At 49.5% G+C, this 23,297-nt stretch overlaps 1 protein-coding gene across 7 annotated transcripts in view; it reads right to left on the reverse strand.

Moving 5' to 3' along the window:
* The window catches only part of PRKAG2 (protein kinase AMP-activated non-catalytic subunit gamma 2), a 568,070-nt gene that overhangs the window by 52,398 nt on the left and 492,375 nt on the right, over positions 1-23,297 (reverse strand). For all 7 annotated transcript variants that reach the window (XR_007772607.1, XM_050940419.1, XM_050940417.1 and 4 more), the window contains one exon: positions 16,612-16,721. Coding sequence is in view for 6 of the 7 variants with exons in the window: in XM_050940419.1 (XP_050796376.1) it covers positions 16,612-16,721 (110 nt within the window). In the remaining variant the exon portion in view is untranslated. The remainder of the gene's footprint in view (positions 1-16,611; positions 16,722-23,297) is intronic.

Here is a 23,297-nt window from a genome sequence, read left to right on the forward strand (position 1 = left end):
TCTTCAGTCTAAACAAAAAGACGGTTACTCACGTTTGTAACTGTTGTTCTTCGAGATGTGTTGCTCATATCCATTCCGGTTAGCTGTGCGCGCCCACGTTCGTCGGAGATTTTTACCCTAGCAACACTCGGTGGGCCAGCAGGGTGCCCCCTGGAGTGGCGCCGCTATGGTGCCGGATATATACCCCTGCCGGCCCCTCCGCTCCTCAGTTCCTTCTTGCCGGCTACTCCGACAGTGGGGAAGGAGGGCGGGTGTGGAATGGATATGAGCAACACATCTTGAGGAACAACAGTTACAAAGCTGAGTAACCGTCTTTTCTTCTTCGAGTGCTTGCTCAAATCCATTCCAGTTAGGTTATTCCCAAGCCTTACCTAGGCGGTGGGGTCGGAGCGAGACGTTGCGGAATGTAAGATCGCTGAGGCAAAGGCGGCAGTGTCTCTAGACTGCTCGACCAGTGCATAGTGGGATGCAAAAGTATGGATGGAAGACCAGGTAGCTGCGCGACATATTTCCTGGATGGGAACGTGGGCCAGGAAAGCGGCAGATGAGGCTTGAGCCCGAGTAGAGTGGGCGGTGAGATGGCCAGTCGGAACGCGGGCCAAGTCGTAGCATGTCCGGATACAGGACGTCACCCAGGATGAGAGTCTCTGGGAAGAGATAGGCATGCCTTTCATGCGCTCTGCGACTGCTACAAATAGCTGAAGCGAGCGTCTGAAGGGTTTGGTCCTCTGAATGTAAAAGGCGAGGGCCCGGCGGACATCCAGGGTATGTAGTTGTTCCCGGCGCGATGTATGCGGCTTCGGGAAGAAGACTGGTAGGAAAATGTCTTGATTAATGTGGAAGGCAGAGACCACCTTGGGAAGGAAAGCCGGGTGCAGCCGCAGCTGTACCTTGTCCTTGTGGAAGATCGTGTACAGGGGATCCACCATCAAAGCATGAAGCTCTGATACTCATCTGGCTGAACTGATAGCGACGAGGAAGGCTGTCTTCCAGGACAGGTACAGCAGCGAGCATGCGGCTAACGGCTCAAAGGGAGGGCCTGTGAGCCTAGCTAGTACAAGGTTGAGGTCCCAGGTAGTGGAAGGTGCTTAACCGGAGGGTAGAGTCGCTCCAAACCCTTAAGGAACCTGGAAGCTACAGGATGAGAGAAGATCGAACTGCCAGATTCCCCAGGATGGAAGGTGGAAATCGCGGCCAGATGCACCCTTATCGAAGAGAACACCAGGCCCTGCTCCTTGAGGTACCATAAGTAGTCCAAGATAATGGAGACCGATACGCCTGCGGGAGTAAGGTTACGCTGGGCGCACCAATGGGAGAAGCGCTTCCACTTGGCGAGATATGTCACCCATGTGGAAGGCTTTCTGCTTCCCAGCAGGACCTGTTGCACCGGCGTGGAACAGCGCAACTCGGATTGGTTTAGCCAGACAGCAGCCATGCTGTCAGGTGGAGGGACTGCAGGTCCGGGTGGTGAAGTCTGCCGAAGTCCTGCGTTATCAGGTCCGGGTAGAGTGGCAGAGGCATCGGGTCCGCTAGAGATAGGTCGAGCAGCATGGTGTACCAGTGCTGCCTCGGCCACGCCGGAGCGATCAGGATTAGCCTGTCCCTGTCCCTGCGGAGCTTGAGCAGGACTCTGTGGACTAGGGGAAAGGGTGGAAAGGCATAAAGTAGACGACCTTCCCTGGGAATTAGGAATGCGTCTGAGAGGGAGCCTGGGGAGCGACCCTGCAGGGAACAGAACACCTGGCATTTCCTGTTCTCTCGGGATGCAAAGAGGTCTATCTGGGGAAAGCCCCACTTCCGGAATACTGAAAGGAGGATGTCCGGACGGATGGACCACTCGTGGGACAGGAAGGACCTGCTCAGGTGGTAGAGAGTTCCGGACTCCCGGGAGAAAGGAGGCTACCAGGTCTATCGAGTGAGTTATGCATAAGTCCCACAGTCGCATCGCCTCTCGACAAAGGGGGGGAAGATCGCGTCCCTCCCAGCTTGTTTATGTAACAAATGGCCGTTGTGTTGTCTGTGAAAACTGCAACACAACGGCCCTGTAAGTGATGCTAGAAGGTCTGGAACGCCAGTCGGACCGCTCTCAGTTCGCGGACATTGACGTGAAGCACCAGCTCCTGAAAAGACCAAAGACCCTGGGTGCGGAGGTGCCCTAAGTGAGCACCCCAGCCGAGAGAAGAAGCGTCTGTTGTCAGAGACACCGAGGGCTGTGGCAGATGGAATGGACGACCGGCACACACCAGGGAGGGCGTCAGCCACCAGTCGAGGGAGCCCAGAACGCTTGGTGGAACCGTGATCATCATGTCCATGGCATCCCTGTGTGGACAGTAGACTGAGGCGAGCCAAGTCTGGAGAGGACGCATGCGCAGTCTCGGGTGCTTTGTGACGAAGGTGCACGCAGCCATGTGACCGAGGAGGCCGAGGCAGGTGCGGACAGAAGCTGTTGGGAAGCTTTTCAGTCGCTGCATAAGTGAGACTATAGTTCAAAAGCGCTGTGGGGGCAAGCTGGCCAATGCACGATTGGAGTCCAGCATGGCCCCTATGAATTCTATCCTCTGCGTAGGTAGCAGAACGGATTTGTCCAGGTTGATAATCACGCCTAGACGGGTGAATAGGCCCTTGATGACGTTTACATGAGCAGTGACCTGAGCCTCGGAGGTCCCTCAAATAAGCCAGTAGTCGAGGTATGGGAAGACGTGAATTCGACGACTACCGCCATACACTTCGTGAACACCCGAGGGGCCGAAGAGAGGCCAAAGGGGAGGACCGCAAATTGGTAATGTTGACGATTTACCACAAAGCGTAGGTACCTTCTGTGCGGAGGGTAAATCGCGACGTGGAAATATGCGTCCTTCATGTCGAGAGCAGCGTACCAATCTCTGGGATTCAGGGAAGGGATGATGGTCCTCAGGGACACCATGCGGAACTTTAACTTTCTCATGAATTTGTTCAGTCCCCGCAGGTGCAGGATAGGCTGGAGGCCCCTTTTTGCCTTGGGAATTAGGAAATATCTGGAATAGAACCCCTTGCCCCTTAATTCCTCCGGAACCTCCTCTATAGCTCCCATTGCAAGGAGCCTTGAAACCTCCTGCAGAAGAAGTTGCTCATGAGAGGGGTCCTTGAAGAGGGACGAGGAGGGAGGGTGGGGAGGAGTGGTTGAAATAAACTGAAGGCGGTAGCCAGACTCCACCGTGTGGAGGACCCAACGGTCGGAAGTCAGCTGGTACCACGCAGGGAGGAACGCGGCAAGGCGGTTGGCGAATTGAAAAGGGATCCTGGGAGGTCATTGGTACAGTGCTCTCGGGCGCACCCTCAAAAGTTTGGCTTCAGTCCCGCCAGTGGCTTGGTGGGACCGGCATTGTTACCCCCCTGAGGTCCAGACTGTCGTCTGCGAGAGGTACGACCTCGCCTTCTGGTGAAGTCTTGCCTTGGCCGAGGCGGGGGGGGTAGGGGCGCTGAGGTTGCGACCAGAAAGATCGTCTCTGAGTCTGTGGCATATGCATTCCCAGCGAACGCATGATTACGCGATTGTCCTTCAGACTCTGTAGGCGAGGGTCCGTCTTCTGGGAGAAGAGGCCCTGGCCATCAAAAGGGTAGGTCCTGTATCGTGTACTGGAGCTCAGGTGGCAGGCCTGACTCTTGCAGCCATGATATACGCCACATGGCAATCCCAGAGGGGAAGGTTCTAGCTGCCAAATTGGCGGCATCCAGCGAGGCCTGGAGGGAGGTCCGCGCAACTTTTTTCCCTTCCTCCAGGAGAGCTGTGAATTCCTGGCGGGAGTCCTGCGGGACGAGCTCTACAAACTTCCCTTCTACCTCCCAGGTGTTATAATTGTACCTACTCAGGAGGACTTGCTGGTTTGCCACTCTGAGCTGGAGGCCTCCCGCGGAATAGATCTTTCTCCCCAACAAATCCATTCGCCTGGCCTCCTTTGATTTAGGAGCAGGGGCTTGCTGGCCATGGTGCTCCCATTCATTGACTGACTGAACAACCAATGAACAAGGAGGGGGGTGTACATACAGGTACTCGTACTCGTTGGAGGGCACCATGTATTTACGTTCTACCTCTCTGGCTGTGGGCGGTATGGATGCTGGGGATTGCCAGATGGTATCCGCTCTAGCCTGTATCGAGCGGATGAAAGGGAGGGCCACCCTGGTTGGAGCCTCCGCTGACAATATACTGACAACCAGGTCGTCCACCTCAGGAACTTCCTCTACAGGCAAGTTGATATTGAGGGCGACGCAGCACAGAAGGTCCTGGTGTGACCTGAGGTCGATTGGTGGTGGTCCAGATGTAGACGTCCCCGCCACCGCTTCATCCGGGGAGGAAGAGGATGAAACCCTGGGAACCAGTGGGTCTTGGATCGACTCCTGGTCTTGGGGGAATGTCCTGAGGCGGTGGATCTTGAGGGTCTGGCACATGTGTTGGAGATTCCTCCGTACCCGGTGGGGGAGGTCTGCTCACTGTGGTCTTTGGCGCCCGATGTTCAGAAGAGCCAGAGCGCGATGGTATATGTGGATCACCTTGGGTTTGGTGGTAGGCCCAAGGTGTCCAAAAGGGCCACTGATGAGGTCCCTGGTGGTTATTCGAATCCCCGTATGATGCAGTGTCTGCATGGGAGGAGATTGACGGATGACGGGAAGGCCACGGGGGAGTGGAGACCGTTTGATATAGGTCTCTGCGTCCACTCGAACCGTCCCTACGCGGTGCCGGAGAATGGTACCGAGAGTTGTGACGGTGCTGGGAGTGGAACCGGGACCTGCGACCAGCGCAGTGCTGGGAGGTCAACCGGTGCGTGGAATCGCCGTGCCAAGATCGGCTGCAAGAAGTCTGGTGCCGCAAGTCGTGCCGGTAGTATCTGGACGGCGACCAGGACCTCGAGCGGTGCCGGAAGTACAACCAGTACCTCGATGGGGAACGGTACTGGGACTGCGAGCGGCCGCGGGACCGGGAATGCCTGCGGGACCTGGATCGGGACCGGCGATGTTCTGTGGTACCGGGCGAAGAAGGTCTCATGAGGGCCGGCTTGCCTATAGACTGAGGAACCCGCACCGGCGGTGCCGGGGGTTGAGGCAGCTCAGGCTCCATCAAGGCAATCAAGTCCCGTGCCGTGGAAAACGTCTCTGGAGTGGAGGGCACGACAAGCTCAACCACAGCGCGTGCCGGGGAGCTGGTGAGCACCGGACTTGACGGCTCCAGCGAGGCTGGAATCAACGGTGCGGAGGACGTCAGTGCTGCAGCAGTTGATGGTGCCAGGCGGTCCGACTTGGCTAAGCGCTCAGACTGCGGTGTAGATATAGCAGCCGCAGGAGGCTTGTGCTTCTTGCTCTGTGGTGAGAGCGAACGGTGCCGGGTAGAAGCTTGAGCCGGTGATGGTTGATGTCGAGGAGCCTTCGCTGTTGGAGTGTGCTCCGGTGCCAAGGAGGCACTTGCTCCTGGTGCCGCTGACGGTGCCGAGGACTGGGGAGTCAACGCTGCCTCCATCAGTAGTTGTTTTAGGCGAATGTCCCATTCTTTTTTAGTCCGGGGCTTGAACGCCTTACAGATGCAGCACTTGTCCATCAGGTGGGATTCACCCAGGCACTTAAGACAGGAGTCGTGAGGGTCTCCTGTGGGCATTGCCCTATAACAGGCTGAGCATGGTTTGAAGCCCGGTGAACCGGGCATGGGCCCCGGTACCGGGGGAAGGAAAAAGGGGCTAGACCCCGATCCCTCTTAACTATCTACAATAACTACTATAGAACTAACAACTAAACACTAACTATACTGACAGAAATCGAACTATATACAGAAATACAACAGAAACGAGCGAATCGCTAGGGTGGTGGAGATCAGCTAAGCTGCGCTCCACTGTTCCAACGACCGACATGGGCGGTAAGAAGGAACTGAGGAGCGGAAGGGCCGGCAGGGGTATATATCCGGCACCATAGCGGCACCACTCCAGGGGGCACCCTGCCAGCCCACCAAGTGTTGCTAGGGTAAAAATCTTCGACGAACGTGCACGCGACGTGCGCACACCTAACTTGAATGGATATGAGCAAGCACTTGAAGAACCCCCCAATTTTTTCAATCTTCCCTGATAGGTCATGTTTTCTAGCCCTTTAATAATTTTTCTCCCTCTTCTCTGGACTTTCTCCAATTTGTCCACATCTTTCCTGAAATACAGTACCCAGAACTGGACACAATACTCCAGCTGAGACCTAATCAGCGTGGAGTAGAGCAGAAGAATTACTTCTTGTGTCTGGCTTTCAACACTCCTGCTAATACATTGAAGAATGAGGCTTTTTTTTGGGAGGGAGGGAAGGAGAGGGGGGCTAAGGGTTACACTGTTGACTCATATTTAGCTTATAATCCACTATGATCCTCTGATCCCTTTCTGCCGTACTTCTTCCTAGACAGTCATTTCCCATTTTGTATGTGTGCAACTGATTGTTCCTTCCGAAGTGGAGCACTTTGTATTTGTCCTTATTGAATTTCATCCTATTTACTTCAGACCATTTTTCCAGTTTGTCCAGATCATTTTGAATTTTAATCCTATCCTCCAACCCCTCCCAGCTTGGTATCGTCCACAAATTTTATAAGTGTACTCTCTATGCTATTATCTAAATCACTGAAGATATTGTACAGAACCGGACCCAGAACTGATCCTTGCAGAACCCCACTTGATATGGGTGTGACAGGGAGACACCCCAAACACTCAAGCGGGATTGTCAGCTGGTGTTGGAGGAGGAGGGGGGAGCTGAGTGGGTAGGATTGCTGACAGTGGCAGAGCCAGCACCGTCCCAAGCATCAAGGGCACCCAGCATCCCTTCTTGTTGGGTCAGTGGACAGTCCCTCCAGGGGTGTCCTGAAGCCCAACAGAGGAAGCACCAAGCCTCCCCAGAAGAGCAGAGGATCTGGTACATGCTTCCCTGGTAAAGTATCAGAAAGCCCCCCTCCAGGTTCCCCACACTACACAATGCTGCCAGCAGCTGGATGGTGACTTGCCAGCAGAAAAAGAGGATGCAATGGAGGAGGGTGGGTGGTCCTTACAGCCCAGTGAAAGAGGGCTGATGCTGGAGACCAGCTTCCCCAAGCTGGTGAAGGGAAGCAGAAGAGCACTGGGAGGAAGGGCAAGGCAGAAATGAGCACCACCCATGTGCCCAGGTCCTCCTGGGATTCATGGGGGAGAAAGAGGTTGTCCCAGTGAGATGCCTTTCTCCAAATATTTCCTGGGAGGCAGCCTCTGACATCAGGAAGAAGACAACTTTCCAACAGATCTTCAAGGCTGTCACAATGGCAGAGGGCCCTATCATCCATGCCAAAGCTCACACTAAGTTTTGATGTGGAGCAAGGCAGTCACCAGAAGGCAATGGATGCTCTGCCTCCTTGTCAAGATGGAGAAGGGGCCCCTGACACTGCTGACCTTGGAAGTGGCAGGTAGATGGGCTGAGGCAGATAGTAACTGGGCAGCAGGTGGTGCCATACCCCCAGAGCTGGTGGAAAGGACAACAGGAGGAGGGAGAGCCATGGCCATCTGCCTGCAGCAGCTGAAGCCATCACCACGGAAGACACCTTCCAGGTGAGGCTCTTACCCTTTCTGCTGTGTTCCTCCCCCTCACTGCCATGTGCTGCTCCTGCCTTGGACCTGCTCCCCGAGACTCCTGCTTGCTGTGCGGGGGGAGAGAAGGAAGAGGGGAGCTAATGTCAGCATGTCTCCCTCCCCCCTGCTCCTGCACCCCGCTTACCCTATCTTCCATAAAGCAATGGGGACAGACCAGGACTCAGGATGGAGGGAGCTGCAGTAGCTGCATCTCAGCAAGCTGATCTAATTAACAAGGCAGTGTGCTTAAAGGAAATGTACATATCTCCCTCCATTTCTGCTGCCTTGTGTAGAGAAAGAGTTAACCCTTGAGTGCTCAGGCAATTGCTAGTTCATCATTTAGCAGGAAGGGAAATATCCCACTATCTGACTCCTCCACCTCAACCAAGCTTCACAATCATCATCACTGTGTACCAGTATTAAATTGTTTGTTTAAAAAAAAATTATAGTGTGTGTGTGTGTGTGTGTGTGTGTGTGTGTGTGTGTGTGTGTGTGTGTGTGTGAGAGAGAGAGAGAGAGAGAGAGAGAGAGAGAGAGAGAGAGAGAGAGAGAGAGAGAATTTCCCTGGAAACTAACCCCCTCATTTACATTAATTCTTATGGGGAAATTGGATTCGCTTAAAATCATTTTGCTTAAAGTCATATTTCTCAGGAACATAAGTACAACGTTAAGTGAGGAGTTACTGTACTGGCAACCCCAGACAGGTATCAAAGTCAAGTGGGCTATCACTTACCTAAGCAGCCATTCTTCAGCAACCGAGAAGCGTAAATAAAGAATTTACATTTCCTCCTAGAAACACGTCAAACCTCATTTACACAGGAGACTGTTTGTCTGTACCCTGGTGGGGGGTAATCCTCAAACAGCGAAGGAGGATATAAAAATAAGAGGTAATGACCTCCACCTCACCTTTTCTCCTCCTTCTCTACTTAAGGCAGCTAGATTGCTTGAAAGATAAAAGAAGCATCATTAAACTGGGGGAGTGGTCCCGGTCTGGAGGTTTTCCAGCCATTACAAACTGCTGTAAGATTTGGTTTGAAAAACTCCTTTTTTGCTTTTAAATTTAAACCTATTAGCCTTGGTAAAGTTTAGAAATTAGCTTGTATGTTTAACGTCTTATTTCTTTTGCAACCAATTCTGATTTCTATGCCTTACCATTTGTAATTGCTTAAAAATCTCTCTCTAGCTAATAAGTTTATTTTGTTTTACCTAAATCAGTGTATTTTGGTTGAAGTGTTTTGGGAATCTCTACTCAGGTCAACATGACTGGTGCAATAGTGTGCTGGACAGAACAAGCAGCACATTTCTGAGGGACAAGGGGACTGGGGATATGCAGATATTGCCCTGTATGTAATTCATGGATGGCTGGGCATAGCATTCATGTATTCAGCTTGGAGTGATTTTACATGCCGGTGGCTGTATGAGAGCAGAGCCTGGAGAGGTCACTGTTCACCAGAAAAGCAGTGTAAAAGGCATCACAAACTGGAGAGCTAAGGGGACACAGAAGTCCAGATTGGCCACTGTGACATTCCCCAGGGTGCAATCAGGGTCTGCAATCAAGCACAGGTAATGAGAACAGCCACTGGAAGGAGTGAAATGACAAAGGGAAGGCTAGGGGCAGGAAAAATGGAGGCTAACCACTCCTTTCCCGTACCCTGCATATGGGGGAGATGAGTGCAAACAAAAATTGGAGAGGTTAATGAAATAAAGCAAAGAGGGCATGGGGCACAATAGGCAGTGTTGTGTGGGCACCAGCTTCTCTGGGGGCATTGAGTGAAAGGCAGCTGTCTGAAAAGATGCAGTGAACAGAAAATTAAACAAACTGGTGGGGAGGAATCACAAGCACTGGGAGAGTGCAGATACACAGGGCAAGCAAGGCTGGGTAGGACAGGCAACACACAGCAAAAGTGGGGTTAGGGCTGAGTAGGAGTACCACCAAACTATGCAGGGGAAGCGGCTGGACAGGGCAGGTAACAGAGCATGAAAGGAGGGCCCTGGATGGGATTGGGAAACAGATAACAAATAGCACTCTTGGGAGAAGAGTTCTGCATCGCCGTACATGGACACAATTTACGTGCCACGCCGATTTTTCTCCACATACTATAGATCAGGGGTTGGCAACCTTTCGGAAGTGGTGTGCCGAGTCTTCATTTATTCACTCTAATTTAAGGTTTTGCGTGCCAGTAATACATTTTAACGTTTTTTAGAAGGTCTCTCTCTACAAGTCTATATATTATATAACTAAACTAGTGTTGTATTGTAAAATAAACAAGGTTTTCAAAATGTTTAAGAAGCTTCATTTAAAATTAAATTAAAATGTTGATCTTATGCCACCGACCCACTCAGCCCGCTGCTGGTCTGGGGTTCTGTTCACCTAGGCTGGCAGTGGGCTGACTGGGGCCTGCAGCCGGGACCCCAGCTGGGAAGGGTCTGGAAGCCGGAACCCCAGACCGGCAGTGGGCCGTGTGGGGCTGGTGGCTGGGACACCAGACTGGCAGTGGGCTGAGCAGCTCAGCTCACTGTCGCTCAGGGGTTCCGTCCTCAGCTCCTGCCAGCTGGGATCCCGGCTGCCAGACCCGCTCAGCCCAGTGCCGGTCTGGGGTCCCGGCCCTGCCCACATACAGTGGGTACCTACCTTCTCCCTGGTTCTGGCCCATTCTCTTCCTCTCTCTGCACTGATCTGAGAGTTGGAGTGGACTGAGCACAGGGCTGGGCCGGGAGTTAAAATGACGGAGGGGGCTCAGGGTTGGGGCAGGAGGTTTGGGTGTGGGGGCACTTACCTGGGTAGCTCCCACATGGTGTGAGGGGTGCAGATAGGAATGTGAATGAGGGTGCAGGGGCTCCCGTTTGGTGCTCAGGGTGGAGGTGGGGATGTGCAGGGTGCATGGGATGTGGGGGTGCAAGAGTCAGGGCAGAGGGCTGGGGGCATGTGAGGAGGGTGCAAGTGTCAGGGTAGGGGGGCTGGGTATGTGTGGGGGTGCTAGTCAGGGCTGGGGTCATGACGGGGGTCAAGGAGTCAAACAAACAGAGGGCTGGGTGGTACAGGGCTCAGGGAAGAGAGGTGGGGGGGGTGGGAGGATCAGCGCTCAGGGCAGAGAGCTGGGTGACTGCACCCCCCAGAGCCCCCCAACCCCCCTGGCTCCTTGTCCTGACTATCCCCTCCTGGGACCCCACCCCCTATCTAAGCCTCCCTGCCCCTTATCTCCTGACTGCCCCCCCAGGCCCCTAGCCCCTACCTGTCCCCTGACTGCCCCAACATTATCCACACCCCCACACCCAGACAGAACCCCTGGACTCCCATGCCTATCTAATCGCTCCCTGCCCCGACAGGATCCTCAGAACTCTGGACCCATACAACCCGATCCCTGCCTGCCCCAACCCCTCTCCACACCCCTACCTCCTGGCAGTCCCCCCAGAACTCCTGACTCATCCAACCCCCCCCCAGCTCCTTGACCCCTGACCACCCCCTCCAGAGACCACCCCCACCCTAACTGCTCCCCCAGGACCCTCTTTGCTCCCTGTCCCCTGACTCCTATCCACCCCCCAAACAGACCCCAGGACTCATATGCCCCATCCAACCCCCCCTGCTCCCTGACTGCCCCCTCCAGAGACCCCCACACCTAACCACCCCCCAGTAAACCCCCCCCCATCCTGCTCCCTGTCCCTTGACTGCCCCACTCAGCCCCGGAGCCGGCCCCCTTACCATGAGGCTCCTCACTCATCCAGAGCTCTGCCGCCGCCGCCGCCACCCCCACCGCCCCCAGGCACAGCCCTGCTCCGCCCCTCAGAGTGCTGTGCACGTGGCGGCAGGGCTCCGGGTGAGCGGGGAGCGTCTTTCCCTCCCCACAGAGCCAAACGCTGCCCCGTGGGAGCGCGCAGCCCCAGCCCCCCAGAGCTCTGCGCGGGCGGCGGCAGGGCTCTGGGGGAAGGTGGGGGAGGGGCCGGAGGCTTGCTGCGCTCGGCCAGCGCTCCGGTGCAGGACCACGGACCACACGGCTTGCCGCGTCGGCAGGATTTTTAATGACACGCGGAGTCCCAGCAGGCAGCCGCGTGCCATTAAAAATTGGCTCTCGTGCCATCTTTGGCATGCGTGCCATAGGTTGCGGACCCCTGCTATAGATTCTGCTGGCGAGGTGCTGCAGTTACACTTTTTGCCCACCAAGGGCTGCTGCGGTGCCAGAAGAGAGGGCAGCTGGCCAGCAGAGAGGCTGTGTTCCTCACAGCAGAGCCAGGTGAGGAGGCATGGGAAGGACAGACTGGGGTGTGGACTCAGGAGCTCGGGGGAGGAGGCAGCATTGAGCCAGGGGCTGAATGGGAGTAGGGGTACAGACCTACACAGAGACAGGGGAGATGTGCCTGACTCAATGGGAGAGTCCAGGGGTCAGCTAGGGTCTGCACGAGGGAGGTTCCCCAACTCCCTAACAATCCCCCCAATCCCAGCTCCTTCCCAGCAATTATGTCCCTCTCCCTCAGCTTCTCTGTTACCCCTGATTCCCCTCAAGCCTTTGCACTCCTTCTGAGGGGTGGAGGAAATACATTTATGCATTGTAGCTTAGTAAGGAATCAGTCAAAAAAGCCATTTCCTGAATCTTATTTTGTTGTCTGTATTGTTACAGACATGCTTGCTGACAGGTATTTTGAAGTAAGTTACCAAAATAATTGAAACTGGTGTGATATACTGTGTTATTATGACCAATAAAATAAGCAGAATTTTAAAATACTGTGTGCAGATTTTTTTGGCACAGAATTCCCCCAGGAGTAAAATTCCCCCAGGTGGGGAGGAGGGAGCCAACTTGACAAGCAGAGGAAGGTGGAGGAGGCCTACCAGTCCTCTGCAGGGAAAGTCCAAGATGCATGTGCACCCACATGTGCTTGTGACACTCTCTGCTGCAGTAATCCCAGGGGAGGCTGGTGGAGGCAGGCAGGGAAGCAAGCAGATGGTAGTCAGCAGGAGCAGCAGTGGGGGAGTGTTCCATGATGCTCCCCTCTCCCTAGCTGCAACAAAAAAACCTCAGCAACAGCCTCCTTCAGCAGCAATGGCAAGCTCTGCCCAGAGTCACAGGATGCAGTGGGAATGGGCCAAGGAACTGTAGGAAGGGAAAAGATGGCATCATGGCTAAGGAGGATGAAGGCGAACTAGATTCTATCCCTGCTTCTGCAACAGAGTCCGTGTGCGATGCTGGGCAATTCATCCTAACCAAACTTTTCGTAACTGGGCACTAATTGTGTTCCTCATTTTTTGGGACCAAACTTGAAACACCTGATGTTGAAATTGAAAAAGTGGTGAGAGTGTTCATAGTTGCAAATGAAATCAATGGGAGCTGTGTGCTGAACATAAACAAAAAACAAAAATGAATAAAAAAGCTACCACAACAGTGATAAGTACTGGGGTGAGGAGGGGGGGAGAAGAGAGGAAAAACAAACAACACACAAAAAAAACAGAGCCTATGTTTCTCAGATTGGGCACTCACCATTAGTTTGACAATTCTGGCCTTACTTTCTGTGCCTGTGTTATCATCCCCACTTTACACCACCATCCAATCTCATGTGTTGTGAAGATAAATACATTAATACTTGTGAAATACTCAGATATTATGGTGACAGCACCACACTAATACCCAAATGTAATTAATAAATTTGCATGTACAGTTTGGATGGTATGCACTGAATAAGACCTAGGGTCATCCACTGAATGCAGCAGGGGTTCTGTGGCGAGGGGGCTGAGCTAAGGCTGTCTTAACCTTAATTCTATCATTTTGTAAGTTTTTAGTTAATGACTTTGTAATCTGAAGGTTCTTTTAATAGAATTTTTTAAATCTGAAAAAAACCAACACCCATCCAGCTACCTCCTCTCTTGCCAAGACAGAGAATTCCTTGCTCCACATGGGATATAAAACCATCGGGGCTCCAAGGATTCTCCCACACTCTGCTGCTGTTGTCCTAGGGGAGATGTAAATCCTGGCAAGTGTCAGGTGCAAGAGGACAGAAAGTTCATCTATCAGTTGCGGTGCTTACATGTCACACAACAACTTTTCCTCACTGCCTCCCCACTACCAGAAAGTTTCCTCACTGCAGCGAAAAGCTCCAGCCACAGGGAGAGCATTCTGAAGCCTTTCCCTACTGCTGTCGCTCTGGGAAAATATTTAATTGACATGCACAGCTACACACACCAGTGTGGACACATCCTGATTTTCACTGTGGCATGAAGCTACACGTACTACACATCACTAGTGGTGGCACATAGTGTGTAGATATAGTTTAAGATCCTCCAGGATATTTGGGTACTTTTATATTTCACTGAATCTTGCTCCTTTTGTATTGAAGAGTTTTCTTCCCATCTGCCTTTGAAGTATTATAATCTGTAGTGAGGCTTACTACTGTGTAATGTATACCAACTTTATTGTTAACCATGAAAACAACTACAGTTTTCTGATGGTCTTAAAGACATGATTTGTACCACCAAATCAGAAATCTATTTATTCTCAAACCTAGCCCTGACTGAAAATAATCCCATCTCCAATTACTAGGGGGAGACAGGATATTGAGGATCCAGCAACTACTCAAAAACATTCTTCCAGAGTAACTCACCAGCACAATAAAGAACTAAATATTAATGAAGGTCTGATTTTTATCTTCCTTATCTATTATAGACCAATATAATTCCATTGATCACTTCTGATTTACATTGGTGTAAGGTAGATAAGACTATCTTATGTCTTTTATACAGTTTAGTTACAGAACCTGTGAATTTTGCAAGCAAATTACAAAAATATATTTGGGAGTGACATATGTTCTGGTAATCTATGGAACAGGCACCAAGGAGCTTGGCAAGATACAATTATTTCTTGGGACTTTTAAAAAGTGGTAAGTCAGTTTTCTATAAGGACCAGATCCAGTAAAGATGTCAAGCATGCACAAATCCCATTTACTTCAATGGACACAGACTCCCTCACAGCGTTTGGTCTTAAATTACCAGTAAAGTGTAAGATTTGATCTGTGATGTTAATATCCTGAGGTATTAACTCTCTCAAGGACAGATGTACTTGTTTACTTCCTTTAAATTTTATTAAAATTTTAAGTTATGTTCCAATTGTTCACTTATTTACCTGAATATAAGTGTCAGTTAACCTCTCCACAAATGTTTTTACTCAAAAGTTTTCTATGAAGTGTTCAGGTTTTATTTCCAATCAAATAAACTTCACTATGGCTTGACAACTGATTAATCAGTCTCTCACACTGGGCTTTTCATGCTGCTAGCATCATTAACCAAGTTACTTTTCTTTAGCAAAATGGCTGTCACCAACATTTATTACTGGGACCCCAACAGCACACTCAGACTAACATGGCTATCACTCTGAAACCTGTCACTGTACAGATAGTGATCAGACATAAGACTTACAAATTTAAGGCATTTGTGTTGAAACTAGCATGTTCTTGGAGGCTTACTGAAAACACTCCAAGACAGACATTAACATTAGTAGGCTCAGGCCTGGTCTACATGCAGAGTTAGATCAACACAAAGTGGCTTACTTGTCTCTCCTGTGTACCTAATTATGTCAGTGTCCATACTTGAATGCTGCTTTCACCAAAGTGAGTCCCCAGCCACACAGACATAACTCCACCTCCACAAGAGGTGTAGCCCTTACGTCAATGTAGTTAGGGTGACACAGCGTCCATGCAGACACATACTATATCGCCTATTGGCTGTCAGCCCAGAGTAAGCCTGATAGCTGGAGCCCCATCCCCAACCCTGCAGCTGACAATCCCAGCTGTTGGGCATGGCCTCACATCTGGGGCCTGTGCCTGGCTGACAACTTGGGCTGTCAGTGGCAGCAGGGGCCAGCTGCCAGGCTCCAGCTGTCAGTGCCCCACTTCAGACAGTAGACTTGCTCTGGATGAGGACACACATCACTGACAGAAACAGCAAGCGTAGATGTCAACTACTGCTTTAATTACTGTGGTGGCTGTATGTCAACTTAATTTTTTAGTTTAGACACGCTCTCAGAAATACAAGTTTTAGATTGGTGTATTTCCCTAGGTAAAATCAAATTGATACATACAGCCTCTAGAGGCTAACACAGACCGGTATATACTTGCTATTCCACTATCACATTTGTTTTAAAAAAAGAAAAAAGTGAAATTGCAATTTTAAAGCCACAAAAGAGCAACCAGACTTACAGTAAGCAATAAATAAACCAACCTGTAGATTCATTCTGATGCAAGGAAGATACTACAATATGAAAGAGGTCTTATCTTAAAATTTTCAAAAAACCAAACAAACCCAAAAACAGTTACCACTGCATCATTTATCTTTTCAGGGGACACTAGGAGCAGAGCAGGTCTCATCTCATCTCATCTCAGTCTTTTTAATCAGGCTAAAGTGAATAGCCCCCTTTTGCTGCTTCTTTTAAAAATCACTCCAAATAGAACCAATAAAATCTGAAGAGTCTAGAATGGACCAAATTGTATGCCCCTAATTTCAGAACAAATTATTCTTAATGTTTCCAGAATGGACTGAAGATCTAGTACTTTCTGCTTTTGGCAACTGCATACATCATTCACACAAAACCAAAAATCTAAACTACCTGAAATACGCCGATGATTTACTGGTAAAATGTAGAACCTCCAAGGAATTATACACTTACTTAATTCGGAGGATTATTTAATCTTAAAAAGCCAGGCTCAAAACATTGATAATTTGCATAATATCCATACTCCTGCATAATCATAGGATATTGATATTTTGATAACTATTTCATTTACCTATCCCTTGTTGGAAAGTCAGTAAAGCTCCATGTTCATGTGAAGGTTAAGCTAACTATTGACTCAAAGTAAAATATGGAAGTTCCCTCCTATACAGATGTACACTTTCAAAAACATATTACCAATTCTTGGACCCAAAAAGCATCTCAAAAAACAGTTCTCTAAGGAGAAAACAATTTTCACACAGCATTCGAGGGGGATGATATCTATCTGCGTATTTTAAAAGGCAACTGAACTGCAACAAAATGTAGTCTTAAGCACTTACTTGTAACGTAGTGTCAAAAACAACAAGCTTAGAACTTGTTGGAACTATGTCATAACACTTGTTAGACTTCATGAATCGCATGTAGATGTCACTTTCTGATTCTTCAGATGCTGTAAGAAGAAGGACAATTTTAAAAGATCTGTTTTTTGAAATGCAGAAGAAAAGCATACCATCAAATCATTTAGGCACCATTTTAAAAGATGAACAGTCCCAAAGCAAAAATCTTTGGAACACAAACATAATGAGATGGTTCAAGCATCAGATCAGAGTTCTGCAGCTCAGACCCAACTTTCTTCTGATTACACACTGAAATTACAGTTTGAGACTGACATGTCACATTGATTTAACTGAACAGAATTCCTTGAATAAGACAATAAATTTCTCCAATATCCAGTCTATTCAACATTTTCTCTTTGTTTGGGATATTAATTTTGCTTTATACCCATGTTTTCTGGATACAGCTATTTCTCTGACAGGGAACTGGAGGACTAGTAGGCAAGTTTGGCAAATTATAGGCAGGGCCGATAGCACCACCTATTAAGGTTGCTCAACACTTCCCATAAGACCCTATTTTCAAATCACTTAGAGCTCTGACAAACGCCATTTTGGCAGGAGTTTTATGGGTTAGATATCTGCCTCAAGCTTTTAAGATTACAACCAAACAGCTCAGCCATTTCTGAGATCAAGGCAAGGGCAAACCAATGTATTCCCGCTGCTATCCCCATGTTAAATTCTGGTGACTTCTCCTCTGAATTGCTCTAGTATTCCTATGATTTGAAGAAGGATTTGAAATTTGGCAGACGGACAGTGTCAGAAATGTGCCTTTTGCCATCACCATGAAAATCTGCCCAAATTTGTCCATATCATAAGTTTCTGAAAGCAATCACAGTTATGCATAGTCAGTAGAGACTTGTTAGTTTGCAGCTAAAAGTCTCTAAAGATTCAGTCCTCACTGAGCATGCTCAAGCCTTACAGCTCCTAGGGCTGCCCAGACTGTGAATGCACCATAACCCCAGAGAAACTGAGCATATTCCACCCAGCCCAAGGCTACAAGGGCAAAGTTGGATTTTCCCCATAACGGCTGTTTCAGGGCAATGTGGGCTGAGCACGGGAACTGAGAGCATGAAGCCTGTCTCTCCTGTATACTCAATGGCACTCACCATCGCTGCCCTCCAATCCTGCTGGCACCCAAGCAGTGTGGAGGAAACCATCTGATCTGAATGCAGATGGGACGAATGCCAGACCAGGGGGAGGGGGAAGGAGTAGATTGAGACAAGGTGTCATAGGGAAATGCTATGAGGTAGTTTCCAGTTCCCAGGCGCTCTTGGACCGTGAATGGCCCTTCCCATGATGCTTCCATCTTATGGGCCTGTTGCGCCTTCAAGACCATAACCTGGTCTCCTACCTTGAAGGAACGTTCTCTGGCATGTCTGTCATACCAGGCCTTTTGCTCTTCCTGAGCATCCTTTAGGTTTTCTTTAGCAAGGGCTAAAGAGTGTCGGAGGGTGTTTTGTAGGTTGCTTACGAAGTCCAAAATGTTAGTCCCTGGAGAAGGCATAAACCCTTCCCATTGCTGCTTCACCAACTGTAATGGCCCCTTAACCTCGTGACCATACACAAGTTCAAACGGTGAAAACCCTAAACTGGGATGTGGTACAGCCCTGTAGGCAAACAGCAACTGCTGCAACACTAGGTCCCAATTATTGGAGTGTTCGTTGACAAATATACGTATCATGGCCCCCAAAGTTCCATTAAACCTTTCCACCAGGCCATTGGTTTGATGGTGGTACGGGGTGGCAACCAAGTGGTTCACCCCATGAGTTTCCCACAGTTTTTGCATGGTCCCTGCCAGGAAGTTAGATCCTGAATCTGTAAGGATGTCGGAGGGCCAACCTACCCTGGCAAAAATGTCTGTTAGGGCCAGGCACACAGTGTTAGCCCTGGTGTTGCCTAGAGCTACTGCTTCCGGCCATCGGGTAGCAAAGTCCACAAAAGTCAGTACATACTGCTTTCCTCTGGGCGTCTTTTTTGGGAAAGGACCCAGAATATCCACAGCTACTCGCTGAAATGGGACCTCAATTATGGGGAGTGGCTGGAGAGGGGCCTGGACCTGGTCTTGGGGTTTTCCCACTCTTTGGCATACCTCACAAGACCGGACATACTTGGCAACGTCCTTGCCCATCCCCTCCCAGTGGAAGGACTTCCCCAACCGGTCCTTGGTTCTGTTCACCCCAGCATGGCCACTGGGATGATCATGGGCTAAGCTTAAGAGCTTCCCCCGGTATTTAGTTGGAACCACCAACTGTTTTTGCGGCTGCCATTTTTCCTGGTGTCCACCAGAAAGAATCTCCTTGTATAAAAGTCCTTGGTCTATAACAAACCGGGATCGATTAGAAGAGCTGAGAGGCGGTGGGGTGCTCCGTGCCGCCGCCCAAGCTTTCTGAAGGCTGTCATCTGCTTCCTGCTCAGTCAGGAACTGTTCCCTTGAGGCTGGGGTTACCAGTTCTTCCTCAGACTGTGGACTTGGGCTTGGTCCCTCTGGAAGCGATGTAGGTGATGGGGTTGTTTCCGTTGCTGGTGAACCGCTCTCCGCTGGCACACCTGAGGGTATTTCAGGCTCTGGCTGAGCCTTTTGGGTATGGCTGTTTGTTGCTTCCGCCAGTTCTGGCTCGCTGGCGCCCTCTGGCATTGAGTTTGAAGATGTGGTTGCACTTGCTGGTGCTGGTTGCTGTTCCAGTTCCGGGCCTGGAGGTGCTGTGGCTATTTCAGTGGTTGGCATGGAATCTGGGTCCACTACCTCTGTCTGGGTCTCTGGTAACACAGACGGGGCGCCTGTGGACGGCTCAGGAACAGGAATGGGTCTGGAAGCTTGCCTGGTTTGGCTACGTGTAACCATTCCCACTCTCTTGGCCCGCTTCACCTGGCTGGCCAAGTCTTCCCTCAGTAGCATGGGGATGGAATAATTGTCATAGACTGCAAAAGTCCACATTCCTGACCAGCCTTTGTACTGAACAGGCAATTCAGCTGTAGGCAAGTCTACAGCTTGAGACATGAAGGGGTAAATTGTCACTTGGGCCTTTGGGTTGATGAATTTGGGGGTCTACGAAGGATTGGTGGATAGCTGACACTTGTGCCCCCGTGTCTCTCCACGCAGTAACCTTCTTTCCGCCCACTCTCAAATTTTCCCTTCGCTCCAAGGGTATTTGAGAGGCATCTGGGCCTGGGGATCTTTGGTGTGATGGTAGTGTAATGAACTGCACTCGGTTGGCGGTCTTTGGGCAGTTGGCCTTGATATGTCCCAGTTCATTACACTTAAAGCATCTTCCATCTGACTGGTCACTGGGTCAAGGTGGGTTACTGGAGACTGGTGAGGTGGAAAAACAGTGTGTCTGTGGCTTTACTTGGGTTGTAGGTGGGGTTTTTGGCTGCCCGCGGTTGTAGGGTTTATGGTCAGTGTGCCCTCTGGGGTATTCGTTCCCCTTGACAATAGCTTTCTTGCTTTCTGCCACTTCCATCCATCTGGCTCCAATCTCCCCCGCCTCGGTAAGATTTTTGGGTTTTCCATCTTGTATGTAGCGTGTTATGTCCTCAGGAACACCATCCAAGAACTACTCCATTTGTATGAGGAGGTGCAGTTCGTCTATGGATTTAACATTGTTTCCCGATATCCAGGCCTCATAGTTTTTCCCAACGTAGTAGGCGTGTTTGGGAAATGACACATCTGGTTTCCATTTTTGGGTTCTGAAACGCCGACGGGCATGATCCGGGGTTATCCCCATTCTGTATCTGGCCTTGGTTTGAAAAAGTTTACAGTCGTTCATTTTCTCCTTAGGCATTTCAGCCGCCACCTCTGCTAAAGGTCCACTGAGCTGTGGCCTCAATTCTACCATGTACTGGTCTTCAGAAATGCTGTACCCAAGACAGGCTCTTTCAAAATTTTCTAAGAAGGCCTCAGTGTCATCACCTGCCTTGTAGGTGGGAAATTTCTTGGGATGTGGAACCATAATTGGCGAAGGGTTGTTAGGATTGGCTGGAGCATGCTGCCCAGCCTGTGCTAAGTCCAGTTCATGTTTTCTCTGTTTTTCCCTCTCTTCACTTTCTTTTTGTTTTTCCATTTCTCGGCGGTGGGCCATGTCTTCTTGTTTCCTTCTGTGGGCCACCTCTTCTTCGTCTTGTTTCCTTCTGTGGGCTGCCTCTTTGGCTGCTTCTTCTCTTTTGTAGGCTGCCAGTTTGATGTTTTCTTCCTTTTCTTTCAGCTCCACTTCTTTTTGTCTTTTTTCCAGTTGTCGCCTGTGTTCAGCTTCTTTGAATTGCTCTTCGGCCTCCATTTTTGTATTGGAAGGCATGGTTCCTGTTTTCTTGTGTTGGGGTGCCCTCTGGTGTTGATTGTATGAACTGCAGGCTCTGTTGCCTCCTGGGGTCTGCATAACAACAGTGCCTTTTTCCCTTTCTTCCTCTAGCTAATCTTTTAAATGTAAAGTAAACCAGAAAAACCACTTTATTTGCGTATGTATTGTGCTGGTAATTGACTGTCAATGGGAGTGGTATTGCCTGACAAAAGACCTGTTTGTCACAGCTTAATGGTTCCTTGCTTAATATGCAAGCCAAAAACTGCTAGAGAGAGCAGAAAAAAAAATTCTCTCTGGTTCCTTTTAAAACCAAACTGTTTCTCTCTGCCTAAAAGCCCTAGCAGAGAAAAGAAAATAATATTTCTACTGGCTTCTGGATTCTATCTTTCCCACAACGCTGCACACCATGTCATAACATATTCCCAGATTTGGACCTTAGCGTCCAAAATATGGGTGTTAGCATGAAAACCTCCAAGCTTAGTTACCAGCTTGGACCTGGTAAAGCTGCCACCACCCAAAATATTAGAGTGTTTTGGGGCACTCTGGTCCCCCCAAAAACCTTCCCTGGGAACCCCAAAGACCCAAATTCCTTGAGTCTCACAACGAAGGGGAATAAACCATTTCCCTTCCCCCCTCCAGGTTTTCCCTCCCTGGGTTCCTGGAGAGCTATACAGAAGCAAGCTCCGTGAATCTAAACAGAGGGACTCCACCCTCCCTATTTCCAGTCCTGGAAAAACACAAGTACCGAGAGAGAGCTAATCTCTCCTCTTCCTCCCTCACCCAGAGGATATGCAAAGTCAGGTTAATAAATCTAACACAAAGAGATTTTCCCCCCTGACTTCTTCCTCCCACCAATTCCCTGGTGAGTTGCAGACTCAATTCCCTGGAGTCCCCACTAAAGAAAAACTCCAACAGGTCTTAAAAAGAAAGCTTTATATAAAAAGAAAGAAAAGGACATAAAAATGGTCTCTCTGTATTAAGGTGACAAATACAGGGTCATTTGCTTAAAAGAAAAAAATGAACAAACAGTCTTATCCAAAAAGAATACAATTTAACACATTCCAGCAACTATACGCATGTAAATACAAAAGAAAACAATATAAACCTATGGTCTTCCTATCTTTGTACTTACAACTTGGAAACAGAAGATTAGAAAGCTGGAGATAGAAAAATCACTCTCATAGCCGAGAGGGTCAGACACAAGACAAAGAACAAGGAACTCACACCCAAAACTTCCCTCCACCCAGATTTGAAAAAGTCTTGTTTCCTGATTGGTCCTCTAGTCAGGTGTTTCAGGTTACTCCTTTCCAGGTGAAAGAGACATTAACCCTTAGCTATCTGTTTATGACACAAGGAATCTAGTGAGACAGACTGGCAGGAAGGATAGGAGAGAGACTGGGGACACGAAGAGAAACACAAATTGGACAAGGAGCTGGGAAGGGTAGGAGATGAGGAAAAGCGAAAACAGAGTCTGGCTAGGCAAAGAGACTAGGACAAGGGAACTGATAGTAGCCCGGGAGCAGCTGGGGAAGAGGACTGTGATCCAGCCTGGGTGCGTGTGCACCCAACACATTGGACGAGAAACCAAAAAGGGGGAATTTAGAATTGGCTGGGCAAGGAGACTGGGCACAAAGAACTGAGGGAGGATGGATGGGAACTAGAGTGGGACTCTTAAAGAGTGGAGACTGGCAAGCAAGGAGAGCAGGACTCAGAAAACACAAGAACAGGCAGGAGAGGCAGGGCAGGAGTCAAGTTTTGGGGGGAGGTAGAGAGGAGAGGAAAGATGGGATGAACAGCCTGTGCATGTTCCTCTCCAGAGCCTGGGATGAAATTTAAGATTAAAAAAGTGTCTTTATTCTAGATCAGCGAATATCTGTGAAATCCACTGGAAGAGTAATGTCATCCCCCTAGTGCTGGTCCATACAGAGGATGACAATCTACTACTACTATCAGGTACTCTACCACTTGACCTGTAACAGTCTGTGTAGTGGATCTAATGCTTCCAACCTGCTGATGACCATGTGATTATCCATATGACAACACCAGATGGTTCTTTTTTTTGAAGCTAGGAAGTTACATTCATACAAACTAACTGATAAAAGAACATTAGGGTAGTAAAGTCAAGGACTCAAAAGTTAGGAAGTGCCAGAATTAAGGCTTAATTTGCTCCCCTTGTGAACATGCATTATGATAGTCTTTAATTACATGATCACATACTATTTTCTCTACAGGACCCCTAGCTTGTTCAGTACACACTATGGACCTGCTCTGGGGGTAAATCAGGGTTCTGTAGTAAAGGAGACTTATCTATGGGACTCCGGTCTCATTTCTTTCAAA

The sequence above is a fragment of the Gopherus flavomarginatus genome, chromosome 2 (assembly GCF_025201925.1).
Source record: "Gopherus flavomarginatus isolate rGopFla2 chromosome 2, rGopFla2.mat.asm, whole genome shotgun sequence".
Classification (NCBI taxonomy): domain Eukaryota; kingdom Metazoa; phylum Chordata; order Testudines; family Testudinidae; genus Gopherus; species Gopherus flavomarginatus.